Source organism: Puntigrus tetrazona, chromosome 22, assembly GCF_018831695.1.
Source record: "Puntigrus tetrazona isolate hp1 chromosome 22, ASM1883169v1, whole genome shotgun sequence".
In the NCBI taxonomy this organism is placed as follows: Eukaryota; Metazoa; Chordata; class Actinopteri; order Cypriniformes; family Cyprinidae; genus Puntigrus; species Puntigrus tetrazona.
The window spans coordinates 6,309,110-6,336,683 of record NC_056720.1 but is presented as its reverse complement, the minus strand read 5'-3'; the positions used below and the strand labels follow the sequence as shown (position 1 = coordinate 6,336,683).

The 27,574-nt window shown below is 38.5% G+C and overlaps 4 protein-coding genes and 1 long non-coding RNA gene across 9 annotated transcripts; 3 read left to right on the top strand and 2 right to left on the bottom strand.

Annotated features, from left to right (window-relative positions):
- The first annotated feature begins 686 nt into the window (after positions 1-686).
- On the top strand, positions 687-14,251 carry krt222 (keratin 222). 3 transcript variants are annotated; one of them, XM_043223545.1, is made up of 10 exons: positions 687-1,029; positions 2,822-3,063; positions 6,737-6,819; positions 7,631-7,784; positions 8,511-8,759; positions 9,713-9,817; positions 10,988-11,208; positions 11,434-11,621; positions 11,758-11,860; positions 12,621-14,251. In XM_043223545.1, the coding sequence occupies exons 2-10, from the start codon at positions 2,866-2,868 to the stop codon at positions 12,832-12,834; spliced, it is 1,515 nt and encodes a 504-aa protein (XP_043079480.1). In that variant the 5' UTR covers positions 687-1,029; positions 2,822-2,865; the 3' UTR covers positions 12,835-14,251. The 3 variants fall into 3 exon arrangements, with proteins under 3 accessions (XP_043079480.1, XP_043079479.1, XP_043079481.1); XM_043223544.1 differs by having other exon boundaries at positions 688-1,029; positions 2,599-3,063; XM_043223546.1 differs by having other exon boundaries at positions 703-1,029; positions 2,599-3,063; positions 11,440-11,621.
- A 346-nt stretch (positions 14,252-14,597) lies between these two features.
- crygs1 (crystallin, gamma S1) lies at positions 14,598-17,688 on the top strand. The gene is given in 4 exon segments (XM_043223487.1): positions 14,598-16,156; positions 16,644-16,886; positions 17,327-17,495; positions 17,498-17,688. Coding segments are annotated over 4 exon segments (522 nt in total). The 5' UTR covers positions 14,598-16,147; the 3' UTR covers positions 17,599-17,688.
- A 2,699-nt stretch (positions 17,689-20,387) lies between these two features.
- On the bottom strand, positions 20,388-21,800 carry LOC122327481 (natural killer cell receptor 2B4-like). Its single transcript, XM_043222881.1, has 4 exons — positions 21,586-21,800; positions 21,206-21,514; positions 20,726-21,022; positions 20,388-20,618 (listed from the first exon to the last, which is right to left on the bottom strand). Exons 1-4 carry the CDS (start codon positions 21,665-21,667, stop codon positions 20,482-20,484), a joined length of 825 nt encoding a protein of 274 aa, XP_043078816.1. The 5' UTR covers positions 21,668-21,800; the 3' UTR covers positions 20,388-20,481.
- A 656-nt stretch (positions 21,801-22,456) lies between these two features.
- On the top strand, positions 22,457-23,509 carry LOC122327580. The gene is made up of 2 exons (XR_006247652.1): positions 22,457-22,918; positions 23,328-23,509. It is a non-coding gene; the product is annotated as an uncharacterized LOC122327580 (long non-coding RNA).
- A 616-nt stretch (positions 23,510-24,125) lies between these two features.
- Positions 24,126-26,015, bottom strand: LOC122327484. 3 transcript variants are annotated; one of them, XM_043222885.1, is made up of 4 exons: positions 25,843-26,015; positions 24,867-25,166; positions 24,462-24,764; positions 24,126-24,392 (listed from the first exon to the last, which is right to left on the bottom strand). In XM_043222885.1, the coding sequence occupies exons 1-4, from the start codon at positions 25,904-25,906 to the stop codon at positions 24,286-24,288; spliced, it is 774 nt and encodes a 257-aa protein (XP_043078820.1). In that variant the 5' UTR covers positions 25,907-26,015; the 3' UTR covers positions 24,126-24,285. The 3 variants fall into 3 exon arrangements, with proteins under 3 accessions (XP_043078820.1, XP_043078821.1, XP_043078819.1); XM_043222886.1 differs by having other exon boundaries at positions 25,470-25,985; XM_043222884.1 differs by having other exon boundaries at positions 24,867-25,985.
- Positions 26,016-27,574: the final 1,559 nt, after the last annotated feature.

The following is a 27,574-nucleotide window of genomic DNA, read 5'->3' as shown; positions in this document are numbered from 1 at the left end:
ATAATATATGTATGTTGTTACATACATTAGAATTTAAGAAATGATTAATTAACACTTTATTTAAACTTTTATAAATAAATAAATATATGTATACACACACAAACACACACATAGTCATGGCCAAAAATATCGGCACCCTTGCAATTAAAATGTAACCCTTCTCTCAGAAAATTGTTGCAATTGCAAATGTTATGGTACTTTTTTATTATGTTTGCAACAAAAAAAAAAGCCGTGTGAAAGTTTATCAAGTTTGACTTTTCAGTTTTTTTTTGCAAAACATTTGCAATTGGGAGCATTTTCTGAGAGAATTGCAAGGGTGCCTATACTTTTGACCATGACTGGTGTTTGATATGTGTCGTCAAACTTAGCACGGTATATATTAATGTATATATAATCTATGTATTATATCATAGATTATTTCTGCAAAAAGGTAACATTTTCAAATTCACAAGAACAATATCGTTGATAAACAGACGACGTAACAAATAGACGCGAAGAAACCAGGCGTTTGTCATCTGCACCGGCCCAAAAATACGACCAACCGTGACTCCAAACCTGACCAAGCCGAAGTATGATATCACTGGGCTGAGGAATGCAGACAGGTGTGGACGGGCGGGAACGTGTGGGCCTCGGAAAAGACCATCTGGATCTCAAAGCTCGCATGTCCGAGTTGACAGCTATTGTTTTTCGTTTCCAGTAAGCCACCGTGTAATTTAACCGCCGGACAGGCAGCCGCATGTCAGCAGCCATTACCTGTTCGTAATTACCTGCACTCCCGTTTCAGACGACTCGGGGGAGGCAGCGCCGGGGGGCCAGAACAGGTCGGGCGGCATTCCCTGTCCCGTGTCTTCTGAGGTGTTCAGCCAGATGCGTCGACACCCCAGAAGCAGATGTGTGGGGCGGGACGGGCGCAGCCAGACGGACTCTCGCCCGACTGCCTCCGCCACACTTCAGTGACTCGTATCTGAAGGGGAATCACCGGGGCCTGACGGTGGAGGAGAAAGGGGTGGGACGGGCGAGGGCGTGTTGGTGAGTCGAATGGCTTTTGTTTTGTTTTTCCTCTGATGATCCTGCTTCTCTCTGAAGTTGTAGCTGCGTAGCCGTCTTTGGTTCGGTGGATCAAACGCAATGAAACTCGCACTCGTTGTGCTGTTTGTACGACTGCCTTTGTACATCTGTTTAACTCTTACTCCGTTTTATTGAGCGAACGAGTCGCGTTTCTTCTCTTATGTTTGTTTCAAAGTCACAATGACGTGAGATGTTTCTCTTCTAATCGACATTTAACTACTAGTGTTTTCTCTGGAGGAGCAGGCGATGGCTTATATTTAAAAAAAAATAATACCTGCCTATTTAATACAGCTTAGTCTGACTAGATAGACTAATTAAAGCCATTATAATATATTATATATGCATTGTATTTTTTTTAGTTTTTTACATTTATTAGTGAATTTATTCAGATTTAATCTTAACAGCTGCAGCCTTCAAAATGACTGTTATTAAAAGCAATTAAAATGCATGCATATTTGAACTTAAACACGTATTTATATTATATTTTTAGGTAAACGTCAAATAAATAAACATGATTACCCGCATACAAAACAAATCGTTTTTGCTTGCATAATATATGTGTGTGTGCTACGTTTATTTATTCAGTATATATGAGTACGCTCGCGTGTATATATTTCAGAAAAATATAATATAAATCTAAAAATCTAATACAAATTCTATAATATAAATATAGACATATAAATACCTGTTTTAAAAAATAAATATTTTCAAAATGTATACTGTATATATCTATATATATATATATATATATATATATATATATATATATATATATATATATATATATATATATATATATATATATATACAAATTCGTAAAATCATAGATTTAAAATGCACCCACCCTGACAACAAGTAGGCAGAATCGTGTTTAGCGCACACTCATATGATTTTGTCTGGTCATGCATAGACTATCTTGTCTCTTTGCATTTAAATGTACATTTATTTACACTAGCCCTTGAAAACATCTATGTGCTGGACTCAAATTTACGTTTTTACAATTTAAATGGCATTTGAGTTACAAGTCCCCAACATATTCTACGCTCATGTATTCATTTTTTCATACAATTAAATACTGGTAAAAAAAAGTCTGTTTTCAATAGATTTGTGCATAGCTTAGATCCGATGCATTCCCCTTCGCACAGAGGCTGCTAACTCGTTCTAACCTAAATGCTTTTGTTAATCCGCACGGCTTTAGCGAAACGCTTGGGCTGTAAAGCAGTTTGTATTTTGTAAGTATGCCCTGCAGGTCTGAGACGTGCCTCGACATCACAGACCTGTACCGAAGACGGCTTCGCCTAGACAGAAAAAAAAAAAAAACGATTAGGTAAAAGATCCAAATGTTAGAATCTCGTAGCGAACACGATCGGCCGTATGCAAACAGCCTGCGGTGACGCAAACCAACCGCACGCAATAAGACTCCCCAAAGCCGGTGCGCACTAAAACACGGCAGATCTTTTAGTACCGTGAAACACAAATGGACTTTGACCTATGTCGTGTGTGTGTGTGTGTGAATTGTCGCTAATCCAGGATCAGCCTTCACAAAAGCGCCAGCAAACCCCGTGACACAAATTGTGGCCTCTTGCTTTTCACCTCCGCACGATGCCAGCGGGACCCTAGTGGGCCCCTCGCTCCCGTTCCGCTCCCCAAGTCCCCAGAGGTCGGGGAAAAGGCCCGGTGCCTGTCCGCAGGAGCCACGTCGACGGTCGTATTCAAGCAAAATATTTACTCGGTAAATACCTAATCATCTTAGGTGTGGCGGGACGGGCTCGGAGACGTTTCATTTCATCTGGCCCCATGGAGGAACTGGAAGAGCCGAAATCGGTCATGAGGGGCCTCAACGAACGTCTGAAGGGGTTCCTGGAGCACGTGAGTCGGTTGGAACGGGCCAACTGCGAACTGGAGGAGCGGATTGGGGAGTGGGGATTGAGGAACGCGACTCCGCGGCGGGACTGGGGCGACAAGGAGGCGCTGGCACAGGAACTGCGAGCTCAGGTGAGTCGGTGACGTTTGCGCTTATTATCTGCCGTGTTATCTACATCCCGCCTGTCTCGTTCCGTTCGATACCCGAGGTGCTTTTCGTGTAACCTTGAAAAACCCCTCAGACTGGCTCTGGCGTAATGAACCTAATTAAAACACTAAATGCATACGTCTTTTTTTCTCAGATGCATCGACCTTTGTAGTGGTTCCCGATTTGGCCCCTGGGGGCCCCCGCTGCAAAGTTTATGCAAAGCTGTCTCATTATGTCAACACACCCAAATCAGGCTATGAAGTTAATCGGATAGTGAGTTAAATCAGTTAATTTAGAGGCATCAGAAATGAGTAATTCCAATGGCCCCTAGTAGTCGGCTGGACCCCAAATCTTTGTTAAATTTATGTCATTTACTTTATACTGCCATTCTACTGTGCAGCATGTATTATTTTGTGACATAATAAGTTCAAGACTGAGAATATGTTGTTATGCCACATTATAGCTTATACCATTTTCAATACTTTTTTGCAGTATGCACGGTATCCTGTACTGTACCAATTACCAATACAATAATACAGACTCAATAAGTAAATGCATGCTATATATTATAGTAAGTATAGTATAGTATAGGCATTCTAGCACACTGATAATTTTTAGTATAATTTTTAGTATAACATGTAATAACTGCATAACATTCTTTATTGAAGATTAGGAATACGCGGTTACTATTACATACTATTATATTTGCATACTACTTTTAATACTCGCAGTTTGTACTAATCTGCACTATTCACACTGTTTATAAAGTATGCATTATGATAACTAAGAATATTCAGTTTAGAAATAAGATGGCATTTTATGTACTAAAGATTTGTTTTCAAATACTATATTACTCCTACTCTTTTAAGTATGCAGTATGCATACTGTAAACTGAATATAATAATTCTATATGCATGTGATTACTGCATTGCATTCTGTATTCAAGACGTGGAATATTTTTTGCTATGCTATACTATTCTTTTTGCATACCGTTTTGAATACTCAGTATGCAGTATGCAAAGTACAGCATTCTGTACTACTCATACTTTTCATGAAGTATGTTAACTGGGAATCACTAGATGATTACAGCGCTATATTTAATTCTAAGAATATGTTTGGAATGGCATTCTACCATACTACTCAGACTTTTTATGCATACTGTGCAGTATGAAATAATTACATGACATTCTATATTGATGATTAAGTATATTCTTGTAATAGCACACTATTTTTGTAGTGTGCGGGGTGTAGGGTATACCGAGTTCAAAATGCCTGTATATGCATGCAGTAATAAGATGACAATGCCATACTACTGTGCTATTCATACTAATTATGTAGTATGTATATAAACAGTGAGAAAACAAATTAGCATGTTTATCTTTGCTTGCTATTTTGGAGCAACATGCTACTCTTCCATTTTGAACATTGCCTAAAACCAAAGCACAATATTACCTGTGTGAGTCTTTAGCAGTTTGCATTAGCATTAGCTGTAAAAACACATAAGCATTCATTATTAGAGTTACTAATTCATTTTATCCCTTTAAAATACATTATATATGAGCGTGACTTACAGTGACAATGACAATGATTAACTATATTACGCTGCCACAATAGCTCATGAATCATCAAAATGGCAGCCAGCCAGTCAAAATGTGCTAAGCTAATATTGCACTCTGTGAGAAAAACAACCTTTAGAAAGTCATTCTGCTGATAAATCCTTCATTTGGAACCGAATACTAGCATACCGTTGACCGCAACTGCATACGTCATACACGCCGTTCGAAAAAATAATATACAAAAACTATGTCATGCAAACACGAATGTTAAAAGTACAATTTCAGTATTTTGGTTTTTCGCATTTCCAAGTTTGTATAAAATGTCTAATCAACTGCACAACCAAGAGGAATTATGGGTAATATTTAAAGGCCAGTATAGAATGCTATGTGATTTTGAAATAGTATGGATAATAGTATGGGTAGTGTGCTAGTATGGTTTTTTAACACGGACAAAAACAAAGACTTTTAGGCTTTTGGTATGTAATTAGATAAACATACTATATGAGTGTCCAGGATGCCTTATTAGTGTACAATTTATAGTATGTACGGTATGTAGTATGTTCACTGTGCATAGTGTGCTAACATTCTTGCATGCAGTAGTTACATGACATACTAAATGTTTTAACAATTTTAGTACTACTCATCCTATTTGTGCCAATATTTGAGACTAAGGATGCGTTTGAAATGCCATACTACTTATACTGTTTTAGCAGTATTTTAAACTCAATATACAATACACCCTATACCAAGCAAAAGTGAAGAATATTAGCACACTATGCACAGTTAACACACTACATACTGTACATACTACATACTATAAGTAGTACACTAGTATGGCATTGTTAGAGCATACAACTCTTTTTGCATACTTTTTAATCCTAATTTGAAGTTTGCACAGTATACTGAGCACAGTATGCATTCAGATTGAGATACTATTGTACTACTCATACTATTTTTGCAGTATACAGCTAATTACATAACATTCTGTATTCAAGATTAATGCTTTGTTGTGCACTTTTGCATTCTATTTTGCATACTTATTAATACTACTTAGCAGTATGCTCTATGAACAGTACAGAATATGTTTGGAATGGCATACTACTTGTACTACTTTAGTATGTAGTATGCATTTTTGCAGCATGCAATAATTGCATTACATTCTATATTCTAGATTAAGAATATGTACGTTATGGCATACTCTCACTTTTGCGTGCTATTTTGTATACTCAGTGTTCAGTATACAGTTTTTAAAACTGCGTAACATGCAATAATTACACAACATTTTATATTTATGCATGCTCATTATGGCATACATTTTTTTTTGGATACCACATTTTTTTGGACACTCTTATTTTTTGGATATATATTATATTTTAACAGGTTTGCAAGCTGGTGGTTTGAATTCTGTGACACTAACAGGTATTTTAATTGTTTACTAGAGCACTTTCAACCAGACGCCTAACACCTGTGCTTCCTAACACCGTTCCGGCGCCTGTGGCCATTTTTTACCTTGTGAAAGACTGTTAATCCGTCAGTACCTCAGGGTCGCCTTTCGCACCTGGCTTGATCTTTGACCCTAACATAATAATAGACCGCTTAAAGATTTGCAAAAATGCAGATAACACAGTTTTAAACCCACTCGTGCAGTTTTATGCGACAAATAGCTAACTATTTTATGCGCTCTGGGGAAAAACAACATCAATCCATCAAGATACAATCGATGCGTTGAGCAATGTGCGTAACGAACATTAAGAGAAAAATCCTGGCAGCATTTAAATGTTCGTAACTTCCTTTAGCAGTGGTATTTGCATAAACAGAGTCTGTCAATCAGTAGACAGCCAGAAGAACCACATGCTGATGCACACCTTCATACACCCTGATCTTTCAAAAATGATTTTTCGTTCCCATGATTATATGGGTGTTGACAGTTATTTATCATAAACAAGCCCTGTGCCTTCCTAATAAGTTTTTTTCCCCCATTATTTTTAATCAAATTGCTCAAGAGGGTAATTTCTACCCACGGGCAATTATAATGCACTTTATCTTAATTATATGTCTTTTTTCCCTGTTAATTCTCCTTCTTTTATGTTTGTTTTGGCAGGTTAGGATGATCATAATGGAAAATGCTGAAGTTTTGCTACAATCTGATACAGTGAAACTCAGGGCAGCACATTTAAAGACAAGGTTAGAAACTAGTGAACAAGAAATATGTGTTTTTGTTATTACTTTTTTCAACTTATATGTATATGTATATGTATATATATATACAAATGTTTTAATCAGTGCAGTCAATCATAGGAGACACATTATTACATTTTTAAGATAAAGGTTAAAGCAATTTGCTCTTTGTGGGATACTCTACCCAACCCCGTGTGTTCTGTAATTTGTCTAAATCTAACGAGTCAGAACATTTGCATACTGTGTACTGTATTCATAATACAGTCTGCATTCCAAACATGCCACATGGAATATTTCACATCAGCAAAAACTAAATATTGTGACTTGAACATCTGAAACAGAAAGCATCTGAAATTTAAGTAAATTAAGAAATATGATTCATTTTGTGCACTGTGTCTAAATGTGAAATTCGGTTGAACAGACAGTTGATTACCAAAGAATATAATTACTAATAATTTTTCAGTTAAACAATGTGCTGACTTGTATGATTCCATTGCGTGTTTTTGGTTTATTTTTTTGTTTTAGTTTATGATAAAATGAATTTTTTGACCCTAAAAGACATCTTTGTTCATTTTTATATTTATTACTAATACATTCAAAAGCATGACATGTTTTAGTTTTAATGGGTTACTCCGCATCAAAAGTAATCACTTACTCCCATCTCGTTCCAAACCCACTGTTCGTCTTCGGGGCACAATTTAAGATATTTGGGATGAAAACCGGGAAGCTTTTGACTGTCCCATTGACTGCCGATTAAAGTAATGATGGGTGGAGTATCCCTTTAAATGCATTTTTTTAACTGTCTATGTGTGTGTAGGTGTGAAACCGAGGAAAAACTCAGACTCCTGAAGGAGCTGGAGGTGTCACAGCTGATGCTAAAGAAGAAGGAGATGGAAACGGCCAACAGCCTCCTGGAAAAGCAGCTTTATGAATCCAAGAATGAGTTACAGCAAATAATAGAGGAGCATGAGGTGGAGACAGTGTTTGGTGTAATGTCAGTTAGTGATTGTGTCTAATTGTGCAATTGTGTGATGTTCTGTCAGTCATGTTAAGCATTTAACGAGGGAAACCTTGACGTCTGTCTTAAGTAAAATACATGTTAAAAATGTTCCCTAATGTCTTAACGTCAAGTTGCGGTTAGCCTGGAGGAATGGGTGTGTGTATAGGGAATGGTGGATCTGAACTTACTTAACCTTTAATTATTATTACACATAGATTTTGCCAGTAATACAATGTATCAGGACATCTGGTGTCTTTGTCATTTGTGCACAATTATTAGCTTTGCAAATAGTAAATATATAAATATATATATATAGCTTTAGCACAACCAATGCATCAAAGGCGTCTACCAATAAAAATACAATTAATAAACCAAAAGTTGTACTGTAAAAATGACAAAATGTTAATGGTTGAAATATATGACCTCTTTATATGACCTCACTCTAACAAGGTAGACCTCATAATCAATGAAATGCAAATACGTTAATTTGGATCATAGATGTCAGAATGAGACATTTTTGACGTTTTGGGCTCAGGAAGAAGTTGTTAATCAACAGTATGTTAATCAATCAGACCCTTGTATTTCGAAGGATGAAGGAGATTTTCATTCTTCACGAGAGGAGCCCTTTAAATTCTCCTCTTCCTCCCTTTCATTTTCCACCCCCTCTCCTCTCTCTCTCTCTCTCGTTGGCTGACAGAGAGAGCTGGATCAGCACCAGCGGCGAGCAGTAGAGGAGTGTGATAGAGTGCTAGCGCAGGTTGCTGCAGGAGAGGATGGCAGAGGAATGGATCTCTCCCGGACCAGCACCCAGTGCGACCACTTCAGCCCAGCCCAGAGTAGCCCTGACTCAGCCACGCCACCAAATCCAGCCTCAGGCTCCTGTCCCGCTTCACAGAGAAGGCCCAGAAAGGATGCAACCAGCCCCACAGCTGCGTTTCCGCCACAGGTACAAGTATTTTCTCTCTCTCTCTCCTTCAAACACTCTCTACGGTCTGCTGGCCAGGGCACTGCAGAGCGTTCGTAGTGTGTGTGTGTGTGTAAGTGTGTGTAGGTGAAAACACTGCTAAGAGCCACCATTATTATTCAAAACAGAATGAGGGATGCTAGTCCCATTGAGCATAACCATTGTCTTTTTTCTGTTCTCATCAGTACGTGATTGTTCATTTGTCTTCCAGTGTGCTTGAGCAGAATTTATGCCCTCGCACAAAAACATGGGCCATTGGCCTCGTAACTCTCCTTGAAAAACAACAACACACTGCAGCTTGTCTTTACAAATACCTACTATGTTGGTACAATGGTAAATTGAGGGTATCAACACAGTGATGCTCCAAAGTACTTGGCAAGGTATCCAAAAAACATTCTGGTACTATTGAACAGTCAATATATCCAAAATAACAAGATATTACCATGGTAAACATCCTAAAAACACATGACGTTACCACTAAACATCATCTCTTGAGAAACACGTTAACACCAGGGTACATGTCCAAAAACATGGTACTGTTAAAAACATGGTATTTTGCATCTTAGATTAAGACTATATATTGTTTTTGGAACTGTGCAGTCATTCTTATAAGATGGAGACTGAAGTGATTCCTAGACTGTGATATACATCTACTTGAACCACAAGAGCATCAATTCAGTTTTCTTTAATGTGATCTATTGTGTTATCAGGGCTCACTGATGTCATTTGTGGGATGTAAATCATGGATAATTAAAACAATATGCCAGAGAGGCTATGCATTAAAGTCCTTATATCATGAGTAAGAGATGTCCTAAGGCACAGCGTGATGAAACCTCAATAATGAAAAAGGCTTTAAAAATGTAACAAGATTTATTGTATTCTGTGGTATTATTATGTATACACTGTATGTGCTGTGTACTTTACGTGTACTTTAGGTGAGAGCAGGTGACGAGATCCTGAAGGAAGCACGAGCAGAGCTCGCTGAGGCCCGAAAGCGATGGCACCGTCTACAGGTGGAAATCGAATCGCTACATGCCTTGGTGCGTTCGGTTCCCACAGACATGCACACAGACACACCCGAACACACACACTCCAATTCAGAAACACGGCGACACACCTAAACACACACTTCTGAACCCATTTCACCTTAATGCATAATACACAAATTAGAATATCACTTACTGCTACATAATGTACCTCGTATGCAGGTCTTAATTTCTGCCAGAACGAGCCATATATGAATCTGTCATCTACAAAATCAGATTTAACCTCTATGTAGTGTGAATCAATTGTTAAACGTACATCAATACTTTGCCTACAGGGAATGCACGACAGATCCTTGCTGGATTTGTCATCACTCTTTGTTCAGGGAACCCGTAATTTTGAAATCAAGTACTGCACATAACCACAAATTGTTACCAAATACTAATCCCTTTGAAGGTGCCATGTCATACAAGTTGAGTTTAGGGAATCTAATCTATGTACTTGTTAGTAGAGCCGGGTTCCACCACTTGATTCTCAGTTCATGAACTGTAGAGTTATTGGGATCTTCATTAACTCATTGTTGTTGAACAAGATACGTTACGGTGGTGGTGTTGTGGTTAAAACTTAAGGCTGTTACTCAAAAGGTTGCTAGTTTGATGCCCCACAAGGCATGATCTGAATGCCACAAACAGTGTGCCCTTAAGCCAACTAGTTAATCACAGATTTATCCAAAAGGTTATGTTCAGTTTCTAGAATATTGCTGGTTTGATCTCTGCAGTGTGGGTTCCTTGAGTCATCACCATTGTGCCAAGGTTTTCAACTCCAGGTGCCTTCAGGGGGATTAACAATAACAAGAAAGTTGGTGAATGAAACACTGTAAGTTGAAATCTGTGAGCCAGTATCATTGTGCTCTTGAGCAAGGCACCTAGTCCCATATTGGTCCAGATGGACTGACCCAGTAAAACAGGATGGCATTACATAGATGAAGTGGCACTGGCACCAAATTAACTCAACATGGAAGATGCCTTGATTGCCTGCAATATTTTGGTATCTGTTTTCTTTGTGTCAGATCACCATTTCATTCCACCAACCCTGAAATTCCATCCATTCATTAAACCATTCTGTCCTATAAAGGGACACAGGGATGCTGGAGCCTATCCCAATGTCCCGGGTGTAGGCTGCCCCTAGAAATGTTGTAAATAAATAATTATGTTTTATTCCACCAGGAGAGGAGTCTCCAAAGCTCGCTTTGCCACACTCAGCTCCAGTACTCTGTGCAGCTCAAGGATCTGTCCCGGTCTGTCAGGGGTCTGGAGACTGAGCTAGAAACTGTGCGGGATGGTCTAGAAATGCAGAAACAGAACCATAGCCAGCTCCTCAACACCAAGATGAGGCTGGAGAGAGAGATTGCAACCTATAGGAAACTCTTGGAACATGAGGAGGGCAGGTAGGGGAGAGATAGATTTACTGAGCTGTATTTATTTATGCAATTAAACCGTTAGCACACGCTCAGACTTGTATGATTTCTTTTATGCAACTCCAAAGTAATGCACTGGAATTTTGAAAGGGTGTCTTTGCTGATATAAAGAGTCAATCAACCAAGAGGTTTCCAAGGTACCACTGAAGTTGAGTGTGGTCTTGTATCAAACCTGCTTCTTTTTTCACTCATGAGCCACAGGTTCCTAAACTCAGATGGCCCGTCTCTGAAGCTGAAGCCATGGAAGGGGTCAGTTCTTGCTCCAGAGCAGAATGGCCTGCCCAACGGATGTGATGAAGATATCACTGAGCCAGTCTTTTCTGAGAGAACATCAAAAATAAGCCCGACTCTTCAGCAACAGCGGAGTCATGTCATCCTCACAGGTAAGGATGATGGTGCCCTCAAACTCATTTTCCAACCAATGTTTCAACCCAGTGTTTATCATTCTCAACAACTGGTTCACTGCATAACTGCAAGCCTAAGAGATGTTTTGCAACTCTGTGTTTGTTTTTCATCCAGAACCAGTTCTAAACAAAGATGGAGAGATCTGTACTGTGAAGACTCAGGAGATTCTGGAAGGAAATGTAGTGAGGGAGAGTGCCGAGGGTCACGGAAATGTCGAGTGAGTTTACATACTGTAGACTAATTTTCAAGCCTTGCTTGGCTCCAATGAAGAAGCATAAGCATTCCACACCTTAAAGAGATAGTTCATCCAAAAATGCAAATGTGATCTGCTTACTCCCCGGGCATTCAAGATGTAGGTGACTTTGTTCACAAACAACGTTTTTTAACTCACACTGTTGCAGTCTGTCAGTAATATAATGGAAGTCAATGGTACTCACGGCTTTGAGAGTCAAAAGCCAAATTAAACCCTGCAGCTTGTGACTATACATTGATATGTAAAAACAATCACTCTGCGCGAGAAACATTTTTTTTTTTTTTACCTCTGATTAACCTCAATGTCCACAGTCTCCAACTGTGATTCTTTGACAAAATTTAGATAATTTTGTGTCTTTACAAACATCACAAACCACATAGTTCAGTTTGGCTTTGTCTGTGTTTGTTTGGTTTTTTTAACTCCCAAAACCCGTTTACTTCCATTATATGACTGACAGACTGCAACGGTTAGAATTAAAAATCTTTGTTTGTGTTCTACTGAAGAAACAAAGTCACCTAAATCTTGGATGTCCTGGGGGTAAGCAGATAAACATCACATTTTAATTTTTGGGTGAACTATTCCTTTAAGAACAAACATTTTGATGTGTTTAGTCTTGCTTGTGGCTTTGCAGGCAATAAAATTGTGATGGAACTTTTTCATCATCATTTTTTTTACCCCTGAGATTATGTAATACCGTATTATTTTGCCTTTTTGTGTGCTATAGGACAGAGAAGATTGACAAGGTAATCAGGCAATGGGAAGGGTCATTCTTTAAAGGAAATCCCAAGCTGAGGAAGAAATCGGTGTCTCTGCGTTTTGATCTTCACATGGCTGTAGCGGACGAGGGTTGCAGCCAGACAAAACAGGACAGTCTCCCTAATGTGGAGGTCCGTCTGGTCATGAGACGGTCTCGCAGCATCCCCACTTTTGCCCAGTGATGACATAATGCTACTACACCACAACTGTGACATCACCATGCTACCGCATCACAACTGTGACCTCACAATGCTACTGCATTACAATTAAGTAGTGGTGACCGCGTCTCAATGTCTCTGCGGCTAATAAAAGCGATTCACTTTAGTAACGTCATAAAACTCTTGCCATTTGAAAGAGAAAAGCATCATCAGTAAAGCGTTCGAAAACAAAAACTCTAACTGCTTTTATGATTGCAATGAATTCATGCCGATAAAGCTACTTAAAGAAATCTCGAGGCAAATCAATTTGTAGTCGATGTATTTCGCTTCAAACGTAGATGTTTGAAGATGAACGGGGAGTACGAACGTCTTGCAGTGTTTCAGATTTCGTACGTTGCGACTTTAGAGTGCGACTCTGTGGACGCTCTACGGCCGCATTATTGATTATTAGCACATATTACGTTACTGAAAATCTATAAAACTATTGGTTTGTGAAGGTGTGTATAGTTTATACATCTATAAAGCTGAATCTTAAGTCTCAGTGAAAAGTGGTCAGTGTGGATACGGAGATTTCACATTCAGTGCAGCGTGACAAAAGATGCCTTATTGCGTTTGACAAATGTTACTGGAACTAATTTTACACTCCAGTGAACGCTAAGGGGGTATCAATTTCTGGTTCTGCGAGAGGCAACCAAAACGAAATATTGTGAAATTTGCAAGTGTCGCGAAAATCTGCGGCCAAAACTAAAAGATTTATGGTGAAACCGATGTACTGTCCTCACAATATTGCCTGCAAGGACGTGTACAGAATGACTAGCGGTCTATCACTGCAGAGAGAATTAAATGCTAAACGTGAAATGTTGACTATGAACTTCTCTACTACTTACACTTGCCTATAAAAGTTACATTGCTTTGTATTACGGATGCATATAGTTTACGCTTCGTTTAAAGTGCAAATACTGTGTCTTCCAATAAAAAATTATGCAGGATTGTTCATAAAACTTGAAATGATCGTACTTCAACAACCAAAAAAAAAGAGATTTTGCATTTCTCATCTGCATATATTAATCCTTTAAACTGATTTATCTACATACCCATTATGTTCTACCTCTGATGGTTGTTGTGCTGTAAATACATGGGTTTTTTCCTGATGCAACAAAGAAGTGGATACATATGCATATATTTAATTTGAAGGTATATTAAATCTAATTGAATCTATATCCCTGAAATATGATGCTATCACCTCAAGTTTAGTTACTGCTTTCATTTATGTAATGCACAATCTAGTGTCAGGATTAACCTTTCGCGTTTCATTATCTTCCCAAGTGATTGTGACCTACTCTAAGAAATGTGAAGAGAATTTACACCATATGCATTGGTAAAATGGCAATTTCATATGCACTTTAATGAATTAAAAATCAAAACATTGCTAACTTTCTGATTTTTTGCTGTATTCGAGAATTGATTTCCCCAATGACTGTTGCTGTTTGTGAAACCTTTTTCTTTTCTTTTTTTTTTTGTATAATATCCATAGCTTTGCCCTGCTGAATGATTTGGCTTATACACTGTATGAGAGGTGCTAATAAAGCTATTATTATTTCCAGATGAGCTATTTATGTTATAAGCAAAGCTGTCCAAAGACATTTCATTATTTAGACCACAGTGCCTGGAGAACTAGCACACAACACGGTCGTCCCAGTTAAGCCTGGAATAGATTTGTAACAGGGAAAAAAAACGTCAAGAAAATTATTTTAGTAAGATAATGGTGCACAAAACAAATTCTTTTGCTCATTAAACTAAGAAGGCAAGCATTTTTTTTCTTCTAATGTGCACAACCCCAGCTATGATGTTCTTATGTTCAAGAAATCTTTAAATGTGTAAACCTCAATACTTCAGGTTTAGCAAGATGCTAATGCAAACAGTCTGTGGCAAACTCTGGTAGCAAGATGCACCCTTCTCACTATTTCTTGCTAAATACTTTTACCGGCAAATTAGAGAGTGGCAGTAACTTAACTGGTGTCTATAGCCTATAATGCTGTATCCCCATGGTTAAAATTAGGCTATGGAGTTCATATGTGGGTAACTGTTACAGGAAGACCGTTATTTAAATTATAAGTTAAATCGCGAGCTCTGAAGCACTTACTTGAGAAACAGCTGTAGAAAGCAGACCCAGATATCCTAATAAACTTGTCATCATAACTTAACAAAAACATTCTTTCCACTCTTCAAATAAAGGGTAATGTTTAAAACATAGCATTTTGCATTTTCTGAGGTAAATGTGAGCGATGCTACCGCTAAAGTCTTATGAAGAAAAGATGAACGCTGCTCCCTAGTGGTCGCTTCGGGTTTCCCTCCTTTTTGTGAAGTATTGAATACTTTTGGCATGAACAAATTTGATGAAGAAATTAGCTATGTTGGTACTATTAGCATCCGTCATGCTGGCATTGTTGACTTATAATGTGCTTTATGTATTTTACCGCAGTGTTATTTTGTATTGCCTACTTTTGAAATGTCATTAGCTTTCAGCTATTTTGTATTTTTCCTCAGGCATTATGGGATAGCAAAGTGTTGGACACTTTCCTGTAACTTGCTATCTAGCATTTAGCTCAAAATGCTAGATAGAATGTTTTTCATTCAAGTGCTGTTTTTTTTAGCTATCTGGCTTTATGCATAGTTATAGTTAACTACACAAGTTAGAGCTTTTATTTACAAAATGTGCTAGCTGTAGTAACCTTTTTTGTTTACCGTAAAGTATATGTATTTCTATACATGAGTACATTATGCACATAATTAAGAAAAATGAACTCTTTGTGCGTTTTTTGGGTGGAAGTAGGTCACGCTGAACCCATATAAGCTCATCTGATCCCTAAAATTTGGCAGAGATTTTTGCTTGCAGCCGGGAATGGCATTTCTGTGTGTATCTGAGCGTGTTTGTTTGCATATTTGCAGATGTTTGTGTGTGTTAATGCTACAGGCCATTGTGTAGCATGGAATTTTAATACTTTGCATACAGGAAGTTGATTTTCCACTTTTCTGGACCAATAATTTTTAATACGAGCGCTTGTGGAGGTGTGTGCGTACCTACCAACACAGCTGAATAAACACACATCCAAACAGGCCCATGCGCTCAGTGCCGTCTCTATACCCCATAATCCACCTGTCTTTTTCTAGAAAGCACTGACTCAATTTTTGGATCTGGTTTTCATGACAAAGCGAATGTCCTCTTTACAGAGAGATGTCTGGGTATAAAAGAGCCAGAGTGGGACGGGCCTGAACCAGCACAGCTCCGCAGCTCTACCCCCTCCACAGGCGCCGCCACCAGCCGAACCTCAGCAGAATGGGCCGGGTGAGTACGAAGGTGATCAGGACACTCTGCTCCGATTATTGATCATTTACTGGCTGCCATTGGTGACAGCATTCTTAAAAAAATAAAGGTGCACGTTTTTGCCTAAATGGCTCTGTAAAGAACCTGTTTCATAAAAGGTTCTTTGTGGTGAAAGAAGGTTCTTCAGATTATAAAAAGGCAATAAAGAGATGGTTCCTTAAAGAATAGTTCTTTGTGGAACCAAAAATGGTTCTTCAATGGCATCATTGTGAAGAACGTTTTAAGCGCCTTTATTTTTAAGAGTGTGATTAATGATAGGTCCATTTGAGATGGTTGAACACACTAGATTGTATTTAATTAATGTTTTACCTTGTAATTATAATTGTATATATTTTAGATTTTTAGATGCAATATTTCATATTTTTAACACTATTCTGATACGTCCAGAGGAAGTTTGTTAAAATAATATCTGAGTGTGAAAAAAAATTCCATCGTCTCCTTTGTACAGATAATTTTCTACGAGGACAAGAACTTCCAGGGCCGTCGGTACGAGTGCGACAGCGACTGTTCGGACTTCCATGCCTACCTGAACCGGTGTAACTCCATCCGTGTGGAGAGCGGGGCCTGGGTGGTCTACGAGAGGCCCAACTTCATGGGCTACCAGTATGTTCTGACCCGGGGCGAGTATCCGGATTACCAGCGCTGGATGGGTCTGAACGACCGCCTCTGCTCCTGCAAGATGATCCACTTCGTAAGTCACACACATGCAGTGAAAACATCATGTAGCGCATGTATGTGACCCTGGAGCACAAAACCAGTCTTAAGTCACTGGGGAACTGTTGTAGCAATAGCCAAATATACATTGCATGGGTTAAAATGCCAAAAATCAAGATAAATTATTAAGATCATGTTCCATTAAGATATTCAGCAAATTTTCTACTGTTAATATATTTAACTTAATGTTTGATTATTAATATGCATTGCTAAGAATTTAATTTGGACAACTTTAAAGTGGATTTTCTAAGCATTTAGATTTTTTAGCACCCTCAGATGCCACATTTTCAAATAGTTGTATTTTGACCAAATATTGTCCCATCCATTATTCAGCTTTTCAGATGACGGGTAAATCTCGATTTCCAAAATTGGTCCAGGGTCACATTTAATATTCAGCAGATGATCTTTCCACTCCAGGTGAGCGGTTCTGAGTACAAGATCCAGCTCTATGACAAAGGAGATTTCGCGGGCCAGGTGTACGAGACCACCGAGGATTGTCCATCCATGGTGGAGCGCTTTCGGACACGCGAGGTCCACTCCTGTAAGGTGCTAGACGGGATCTGGATCTTCTACGAGCACCCAAACTACAGGGGCGCCAGTACCTACTGGAGAAGGGGGAATACCGTAAACCCGTGGAATGGGGCGCCGTCTGCCCCACGGTTCAATCCTTCAAACGCCTGACGGAGTGACGTCTGAACTGGAAATCCATCCATCTGCAGTGTTCCCTTGCCTCCAAACCACCCAACCATGACAGCACCGACACACCTGTGCCGAATCAATAAATGTGTGGTTGCAAATTAAACTGTTGTGTCTTTTTTGCAAACGTGTGATGACTAGACCTTTGACTTTGGAAACTGTACACATTCTATAGATCTCATAATTGAATGAAACAGCTAGAGGTATGCAATATATCAGGCGCTGAAAGGGTTAGTTCACCCAAAAATAGACAGCAACAGAATAACCATGTTCAAAGGCCACAAAAGATAAGAAATTGTGGAATGAAGTCATTATTTTTGCTTTTTTTGCTCACAGAAAGTAGCTTCATAAAATCACGGTTTAACCACTGATCTCACTTGACTATTTTACTCTCGGACTTCATCAAAAAATATCATAATTTGTGGTTCTTACGGTTTTGGAACGACTGACAATTTTTATTTTTGGGGTGAATTGTCCCTTTGACAATTTAAATACTTTTAAAATAAGTACAATGTAATAATAAGTACCTAAATTTAAGGTCTGGTAACTTGATTAATAATGACAGCTAATAATAATGAACTTTTTCATTATTATTAATTATGATTAACCTTAATAAAAATTGCATAACAACAGTTGTTCTTATGTCGTCAGCTCATAGGTTTCATAGTAAGGTTTACAGATTTTGTTTCATTGGTTAACTATTCCTTTATGGACTCTGAGTATTGTATTTTTATTGTGATTTGATTATTAATAAAAAAAAAAAAATGTAGCCTACTATAAATAATACATATGACAGATGTTTAGGACAAAAACAGATGTGTGAGCCATATTCTGCAGTTGGAGGACCAGTGTTTCGGCAGTTGAAAATGATTTAATCATTTCATTACAATAATAAATAAGTTCAGACGTAAAACTGAGGACCACTGCTGGTAAATCTGGAGACAGGGCTGTCTCTGCAGCCAAGTTTATTACTGTTTTGGCATATTTTCAGGACTTCTCATTTCACTTTAAGATGAATTTTTATGTTGATCTTTCATCATCCTTTCCTCTCTCAGCGTTCCCAGCAGACCTTCCCATTGTGTGACAGGGTGTTTACTGTAAGATGCATCTGAATGATTCATTTCGTTCCTACGAGGTGATAAACCTCGTAATTTGCGCACACGCACTCAAAACACACCTGTACTGTAAATCCATCCATCCTCAGTCCTCCAAACCGCCCAACCACAACGTCTCCGACACACCTGTGGCCAAAGAATAAATGTGCGTTGCAAATAAAACGTTCTGCCCTCTTGTGGGCAGGAGGCATTTATGAGGTCTTTCCAAAAAACGCCTGAAGGTATAAATGTGAAAGATTTTTATCTTTAAAAATGTGCTTTTCTTTCATAATTACTCAACCTCATGCCGTTCTCAACCTTTCATTCATGTACAGAACCCAGATTAAGATATTTGTGATGAACCTGCATAGACAGCAATGCGACTGAAATATTCGCAGACCCCCAAAAAACGTAGCAAGAACATCCATAAAATAGTCCAAGTGGCAACAGTGGCTCAACTGTAATTTTTACGCAGCCACGAGAATACTTGCGCAACAAAAAACAAAATAACAACTTTATTTAACAATCCCTCTCTTCCAAATCACATTGTCACATCTCTGGACTCTGTGTTTATGTTTTCGTTTCATGCCATGTGCTCCCTGTGCCCTGCCTTCCCTCTGTGTTAATTATGTTATTGTCATCAGCTGTGTCTCGTCAATTACCCTGTGTATTTAAGTCCTGTGTTTTGAGTTCTGTTTGTCTGAGCGTCGAGGTCCTTACCTGATGTCTATACCTGTGTTGATCCTGCCTGCCTGTTCTACCTGCCTGCCTGCCTGCCTGCCTGCCTTTTATATCTTTATTTTGCCATTTTCACGATTAAATCCATTTAAGTTCATTCCTAGCCTCGTGTCCTCCGTCCCGCGAAAGCGCAACCGTGACACACATATTGCGCCATTTGCGAGAGTACCGTAATGCATGTGTATTGTTTTCCTGGACATAAACATATCTCAGCTCATGCATGTTTGGGTCAGCAGCATTGCAGACGTGTTTTTATGAGTTGTTGAGTGAAGTGCACAAGAATTCTGAGGCCCAGTTTATTGCAAATTGGGGTTTTTTATGTCAACCAAATGAAACGTGTTGCAACTCTAGTCTTTCACGTCTTCTCATTTCACGCTAACTGGACTGTTAATGTTGTTCTTTCATCATCGTTTCCTCTTTCAGCACTGATAGCAGATCCGACATCTTCAGAGTCGCCATTTTCAAGTTTAGACTTCCAGTGTCAGTTGAAATAAGATTACTGGTTAGGTTTATTTCTCTTCAGTAAGTTGTAGTGTGTCTTTCACCTTGTGTTCGTTCAATGATATTTCATGCTAATTGTAATGCACTCCTGCTCGTGAGCTAAGGCTACTAAAGAGCTCCAAAACCGTATTTATACTTTGAATTCCTTAATAAAATTAACAGAAATTGCAAACTTTGTTTCCTATTATCCTATTCCTATGTATCCTATTAGCTCATAGTCTGTGTCCTCTCTCTCTGCACACGCATAAGTTATCAAGATCAACCGGGACGGGGTGTAAGAGACCGACATAAAGCAGAAGTTTAGCCATCAAACTGACATTAAGACATCACACAGACATCATAAGATCATCATAAGACATCACACAGCTGTAGGTAATTTGACACCTTAATTTCTGCCGATGTTAGCTGAAGTCAGCATTTGTATCAGGCTTCAGCAAGACACAGAGAACCACAATAAATCATATTCTTTTATTATCACACTGATACAGATTCTTGTGGCTGTAGCTGCTGTTTAAGCATTTGAGCATTTGAGCCGTCAACGATCTACTGATTCAAACTAACCGTCCCTGATGATCTGGTTCTTCTGGATCTGATGTCATAAATCACTATGGCAACAGTGGCCATGCCCAAAACAGCAGAGAGGACCAATCGAATCACGACTTCAGTGAAACCGCAGCAGTCTGAGGACAAAAAAATAGAGCTTGCGCCAAAACTATGCTAAACAACATTTCAATCAAAAAGACAAACTTTTATTGTGTTGTTGTGTGTGATATCACCACTGACATACCTGCACATGTCTCACAGACTTCACTGATGTTGAGATGTCTGGTCTTGTTTGTGATGGGGTTGTGGATCACACAGCTGTAGGTGTTTTTCTCCTGATAGTCCACCTCCAGAGGTAGAGAGAGACTGATGCTGAGATCAGACACATTGATGCTGGACAATAAACTGTTTCCTTTGTACCAGGAGAGAGTCACGTGACTCACGTTCACCACCGAACACAGCAGTGAACAAATCTGACCTGACGATGAAGATGAGGAAGAACATGTGGAGTATCTGCTGATAACAGGGGTGGGAAGACCAGCTGGAAAACACCAGAGAATAAAATAAAATAAAGTTCTACATATAGAAATACATAAACACAATTAACTCAAAGTCCTATAAACAGTATCTGGGGTCTGCTGATATCCTTTGAACATATGTCATTTTTAAGAGATTAATAATTTCTTGGTTGACCTGCAAGAGTACATTGAATTCAAACACTCACTGTAGACTGTAAGATTAAATGATTCTGTTGAATGGAATGGGATGTAGAGTTGATAAAGTCCGGAGTCTGTTGTCCTGGTGTTTCTGATGGTCAGAGATCCAGTCTGATTGTCCACCTGCAGTCTGTCTCTAAATATCTCGCTCTCATAATATCCAATTATCTCCTCACCATGCCAAACGGGTCTATCTATTGGATTACTTTCAGGTCTAAAGCTCCACTTTATATGCTGGAAAAAAATATCCAGTATCTGGATATCAGTCCGTAGAGTGACAGAATCTCCTTCCTTCACCGACACTATCTTCACTCCATCTGTATAAAACACACCAAGACATTAAACAACAATGAGCTTAACCTGAATCCATTACACGCTTTTAACTTACCAAAAAGAGGCCACAAACAGAAGAATATGAACATGTCAGACATTTTCCAGCAGTGGGAGATAAGAACAGTGGAAAGTATCATTAATGTACTAAAAATATCTACTGATGCTTTTAAGTATCTAACGGAGGAAACTCTGATTGCGAGAACATCTTCCCCGGTCTTCACGCTGCTATGAATTGCTTAATGTCAGTTCCTCTAAAAAGTCCCATTTTTTTCTTCTTCTTTTTTTTTTTCTCAATAACCCCTCCACTTTTTCAAACACATGAAGTGTATACAGCACATAAAAACACATCCGATCATCGATTAGCTGTCGGGCATTTAACATTTCTATCGTAAAATGGGTCAGTTCGTTCATCACAAAATAAAAATCCTTCCAATAATTGCTCAGCCTCGTGTTGTTTCAAGACCTTCGGAAAACAAAATATCTTATTTTTACATTAGAGCTTATTAAAGCCTCACAGTAACTGCAATTGTTTCTTTGAATTTAGACAGAAGATAGACAGGTCTTAGTACTTCCCAGGCTAACTTTTTGATTGTTTGGTTGTTGTCGGTGGTGGTGTTAGAATTCATGATAAAGACTATAATCATTCATTTTCTCAGTGTATTCTTATCATTTATCATTTATGCTTTAAACCTAACATTGCACACTACAGTTGTTGACCCCTATGATAATAATAAATGTAATAAATGAATAAATGTTTGCCTGCACTGCGATCGATTTTTGGAGTGCCAGCGACACTAAATCATTCACGACGTGGCATAAATAAAAAAAAAAAAACATGGTGTTATCATTGTACCGTGGTTTCAGTTTCAGAGTTATTTGGACAAACCAGTCTGTTTATAGGCGTACAGTGTTTAACAGGAGGTTTTAATTCGGGACCTTCACACTAGAAATGGCAGCACGAACCAAAAGGGTCATAAACATGTATGATGAGGATGTTACACACTGGACAGAGGATAGAAAAAAAGCCCTCAGAGATCAAAGGCTGGATGACAATCCAGATGTTCTTTTCAAATTGTTTGATCCACCTTATCCAAGCGATCTGGGCAATCTGTGCGGTCTGATCTTTAGACCCACTTCAGATCCAGTTCTGTGGATGAGATTAATCATAAATGGTTACAAAAGCCTCTCTCCTCAGTGGACTCACAGACGAGTTACAGAGCCAGCTCGAGATGTGATCAATATCAAGGGCAATGCAGGAGAAATGCGCACATTTATTAGAAACTTTCCAAATGATCTGCAAAAGAATGCTGTGGATCTGAATGCGGTGATGAAAAAACTTGAATTAACATAAGACAACGAAGATAATGAAGGGGGTGCCAAAACATGAGGTAAGCAAATATTGTAAACAGTACCATAGTTAATTATATGAAAATAAATAGTGATTAAGATTCAAGAGCTGGGTGGTGTTTGGTTTATTTGTTTGTTACCTCTCACCTAGCTTTAGCTAAATAAACAAAAATAGGCATGGGAACATTTTTCAAACGGTTCAAATTACTTTCAGAAAGTTGAGTGAAAGTTTGAGAAATCTAGGTACAAATACAAATATGCATTCACTCCTAGACACATCCATTTGAGTCAGACATTTCTGATTTCTGTATGAATATGCATTATTTTTTATGTGCTTGTAAGAGTTCTACTTCATAGTCGAATCACAGCTGATGAGAATTGATTCATATTTGCTTTGTATAGCAATAGATGTATATGAGATCGCTTTATTTGTTTGTCTCTATCACACAGACGCCATGGTTTTATAAGACGGGATCTCATGAAGGCATGGAGATTTGCAACCAAACCAGATCTGGATCAAGCTTTTCTTGTATTTCTCTTCTCTGTTACAAATGTCACACCTCATTTTCCGGGTGAACTCCAAGCTCAGTGTCTGTATAAACACAAAACGTATTAAAGTTTTGATCACGAAAGCTCGAATGGACATTTTTTGCGGTTGCACCGTTAACACACATGAACACTATAAACTGTAAAGATAAAAAGAGGGAACAATGTGGGCTACTGGATTGACATCTTTTATCCAAAGTCAAAAAACAAACAGTTCGTGTAAATCACCTGATAATGAACATAAAGGCAAAAACAGCCTATTTTTAACTTGCCAAGTGAATGCCAGAAAATAAAAACGCAAAACATTTTGCTTTCAACCTGATATGAGATCAGTCTGAACTCTTGAGTCAATAAGAAGATCTTGATTTTGTGGCTATTACTTGTTTTTAAATGGGCTACATGTTACAGTCCATGCTAATACAAAAAAAGGTTTTTACTATGTGCACAACACAATAAAAGTAAAGGGTAAAAGTAAAAGTATTTAAAGCATGGCTAAACTGGCTCATACAGCCTTGACTAAATGAAAGGCACGTTACACCAATGTGAATCTTCACAGTGTAACGTTGTAATAATCTACCTGTTAAGAACAGCGATCACATTCTTTACATATAGATTAGCATTTGAGCGTATGAAACCCTTCATCAATGATTTTCCAGCAAGAACCATTTTAATTCAGATTGATTAAGAAAACGTTAGACGAGCTTTGTGAATCATTTGATTTATTAAAAAGAGAGGGGTCAAAACAACGAATCACTCGATCTCCACAGCATGACACCCGAGTAAGCTTCACTCCATAAAAGATAAATATTTAATGAAACGTTTTCCAGCTAAAAATATCTACATTCAAACTTCTCCGCTTCTTTTAGCTCTTGACTTCATAAATCACTATGGCAACAGTAGCCGCGCCCACCACAGCAGAGAGGACCAATCGAATCACAGCTTCAGTGAAACCGCAGCAGTGTACAAAGTCTGAGGACAGAAAAAGAGGTTTTATGGAGAAACAGGACCAAAATGATGACGAATTCATCAATAACTCACCTCCAAATGTCTCACAGACTTCACTGATGTCCAGATGTCTCGTCTGGTTTCTGATGGGGTTGTGGATCACACAGCTGTAGGTGTTTTTCTCCTGATAGTCCACCTCCAGAGGTAGAGAGAGACTGATGCTGAGATCAGACACGCTGATGCTGGACAATAAACTGTTTCCTTTGTACCAGGAGAGAGTCACGTGACTCACGTTCAGAGCTGAACACAGCAGTGAACAAATCTGACCTGATGATGAAGATGAGGAAGAGGAACGGTTTGAAGAGTCTCTGGAGACAATGGGAATGGGCACACGAGCTTGAAAAATCAAGACAAAATAGGAATAAATTGTGTTATTGTCAGCATTGCAAGACCTTCGGTTTTATGCAGTAAACGTACATAAATCTGTACAATACTCACCATAGACAGTAACATTGAAATAGATGTAATTTTCTATCAGTAGTTGATAAAGTCCGGAGTCTGTTGACCTGGTGTTCCTGATGGTCAAAGATCCAGTCTGATCGTCCACCTGCAGTCTGTCTCTAAATCTCTCAGCATTCAAATAATTCACAACAGGTGCCCCCTTATAAAACTGAATGACTATAAATGCATCGTCAGGTGTGAACCTCCACTGTATGCGTTGTATATTTTGCATCTCAGTAAGATCAGTGTGTAGAGTCACAGAATCTCCCTCCACCACTGGCACCGTCTTCATGCCATCTGTATGCGCACCAAGCAAAACAAAATAACAAGATTGAAAAAAAAATCGAACGTAATTTTGGTCATCATTTGCTCGCCCTGTTGGTGCGCACATTTGACTTTCTTTCATTTTTGCAACACAAAAGATATTTTGAAGATAGCTAAATGGATCCGGTACAGCACTGCACCTCACTGACGCGCATTGCTTTCATACGCAATGCTGTTGGTGTTTCCACAGAAGTAAGCAGGAAATAGCGCGAGGGTGAGTAAACGATAACAGAATTTAAGTGACGTAAAGCCATACAAAAAACATGTTTAACTCACCAACCAGGAGCCATAGACAGAAGAAAATAAGTGCACAAAGCATTTTTTAAGCCATATGAGGGAATGAAGGAAGTCTAATGAAGAGGCTTTTCTGTCTGTTGGCTAAAATAAGTACTCCGCTGTGGTTCAGCTTCTGTTTCTCGATAGTCACGTGTCACACTGCATGTTAACACAAACATCAGCGTTTTTGAACAGTTAACCGAATACAGCGTAGTTACATAATTAAAATACAAAATTAAAATTGACGTTTCCTTTGTACCAGGAGAGAGTCACGCGACTGAAACACATTTGGATACTAATGATGATGAACCAGTTAAAAGTCCACTGATAATGACAGTAATGGGAAGGTGTAAAACAAAATGATATAAAATACCATAAACATCGGTTCTGTAAGTAGAAGTCTTGAACTTGACCTGATTCAGAGTCTTATTTTTCATCACATTATCACTGATACAGATACTTCACATGCAGCTAATTCGTAAGCATTTGAGTTTATTTGTCTGTATCTAAGCCTTCAACGCTCTTTGTGTCCTTCACTTCTGTCCCGCTCTTCTGGATCTGATGTCACAACAGTAGCCACGCCCACCACGGCAGAGGTGACCAATCGAATCACAGCTTCAGTGAAACCACAGCAGTGGGTGCTTTCTGTAGACGAATAAAAAGAGGTTTTATTAAGAAAACGAACCAAACAAACACATTTTTTTCAAGTGTCACATTTTAACATTTTAAGAGCTTCTCGTTCGGTCTTCACACATTTAAATATTTAGATGTTTGTTCGTTAAACTCTTGTGTTACAGTCTATACCAGCACAACATTTTGGTGTATCATTAACCAGGTTCAAAAAGCAGCTATTTATTTAAACATTTGTGCAATTTGTGTTAAATATCAGCTCTCTTTGGTTGCAGAAAATTATTAGTCAGCATTTTACAGCTCAGGTGACTGACTACATACAGGTTGTGTACTTCTTCAGGTTCTTCAGAGATGAATGAACAGCCAGCTTTTCCTAGGCATGATAAAGGCTTTTTTGTGATACAGTTTCTCTTTTGCAAGTCAAATGTGAGGTAAGCTGAAGTTCACATTAGCTGAAAAACAGTACTGCACCCATAAGTGACTTTTATTTGATCATTTAGGGACCGATTGGGATGTTCTCTGCTTTCTTTCTCATAAAATCCTAAATCTGAAGAGCGTGACGAAGAAACGTTTCTTTCAGTGAGAACTTCTCCAAACTTCACTGCTCTATATTGAGTTATGTGTATGTTCCTCAATCTCTTAGACGCATGTTACATATACCATTATAACGTCTTTGGCCTATTATTAATCATGTTTATTTCAACAACTCTTTTTTATTTATTTGCACATCTGCTTATCATGTTCATGCAGGGATACAGATTCTCACACCATGTTACAGATGCTAAAAAGACAGTCAGTATCATATTCTTTTATTTATATCACACCGCTAGTTATTCTTTACATAGTTACTGTTGATAGCATTAAAATGAAACCAGTCGAGTCTAATGGGATTCGAACCAACATCCTTCGGTTTCTGATGCTCTGTTCAAACCGTCTGTTCAGTCCTAACTGAATGTAAAACCATGCATACAAAGAATATGAAAAAAGAAAACATCTCTGTTCAAATGTTGCTTGAGACTTTGCTCTGTGTTGATTCGGTTCAGTTCGTCAAGGTTCATTTAATCATTTTCTGAAAAAAAAAGAAGATATTTCCAGATTTCTGTGAGGGTATGGGGGTAATCCCAGTGCCCAGACTCTTCTTTCAACAGACGATCATGATCAAGCTCTTCTGGATCTGAGGTCATGAATCACTATGGCAACGGTAGCCACGCCCACAGCAGTAGAGAGGACCAATCGGATCACAGCTTCAGTGAAACCGCAGCAGTGAACAGAGTCTGAGGAGAGAAAAATAGAAAACTTGACAAGAACATCCCAATTGAAAGAAATAAAGCCTTTTGCATAGATTAATATTAGGATCACCACTGACATATAAATGACTACATATAGAAATACTGAGGGAAATTAAGCTTAAAGTCCTATAAACAGGATCTGTAGCCTGCTAAACTCCGTTGAACATATGACATTTTTAAGAGATT

Excerpts from the sequence above, each read along its gene's own strand:
- krt222 (XM_043223545.1), top strand. The coding sequence starts at position 2,866 with ATGGAGGAACTGGAAGAGCCGAAATCGGTCATGAGGGGCCTCAACGAA. Across the intron at positions 6,820-7,630 it reads GCAGCACATTTAAAGACAAG|GTGTGAAACCGAGGAAAAAC; the intron begins GTTAGAAACTAG and ends ATGTGTGTGTAG. Across the intron at positions 11,861-12,620 it reads GAGGGTCACGGAAATGTCGA|GACAGAGAAGATTGACAAGG; the intron begins GTGAGTTTACAT and ends TGTGTGCTATAG.
- LOC122327481 (XM_043222881.1), bottom strand. The coding sequence starts at position 21,667 with ATGATACTTTCCACTGTTCTTATCTCCCACTGCTGGAAAATGTCTGAC. Across the intron at positions 21,023-21,205 it reads ATTTAATCTTACAGTCTACA|CTGGTCTTCCCACCCCTGTT; the intron begins GTGAGTGTTTGA and ends GGTGTTTTCCAG. Across the intron at positions 20,619-20,725 it reads AGTCTGTGAGACATGTGCAG|ACTGCTGCGGTTTCACTGAA; the intron begins GTATGTCAGTGG and ends TTTTGTCCTCAG.
- LOC122327484 (XM_043222884.1), bottom strand. The coding sequence starts at position 25,275 with ATGAAAGAAAGTCAAATGTGCGCACCAACAGGGCGAGCAAATGATGAC. Across the intron at positions 24,765-24,866 it reads TTTCAATGTTACTGTCTATG|CTCGTGTGCCCATTCCCATT; the intron begins GTGAGTATTGTA and ends TGATTTTTCAAG. Across the intron at positions 24,393-24,461 it reads AGTCTGTGAGACATTTGGAG|ACTTTGTACACTGCTGCGGT; the intron begins GTGAGTTATTGA and ends TTCTGTCCTCAG.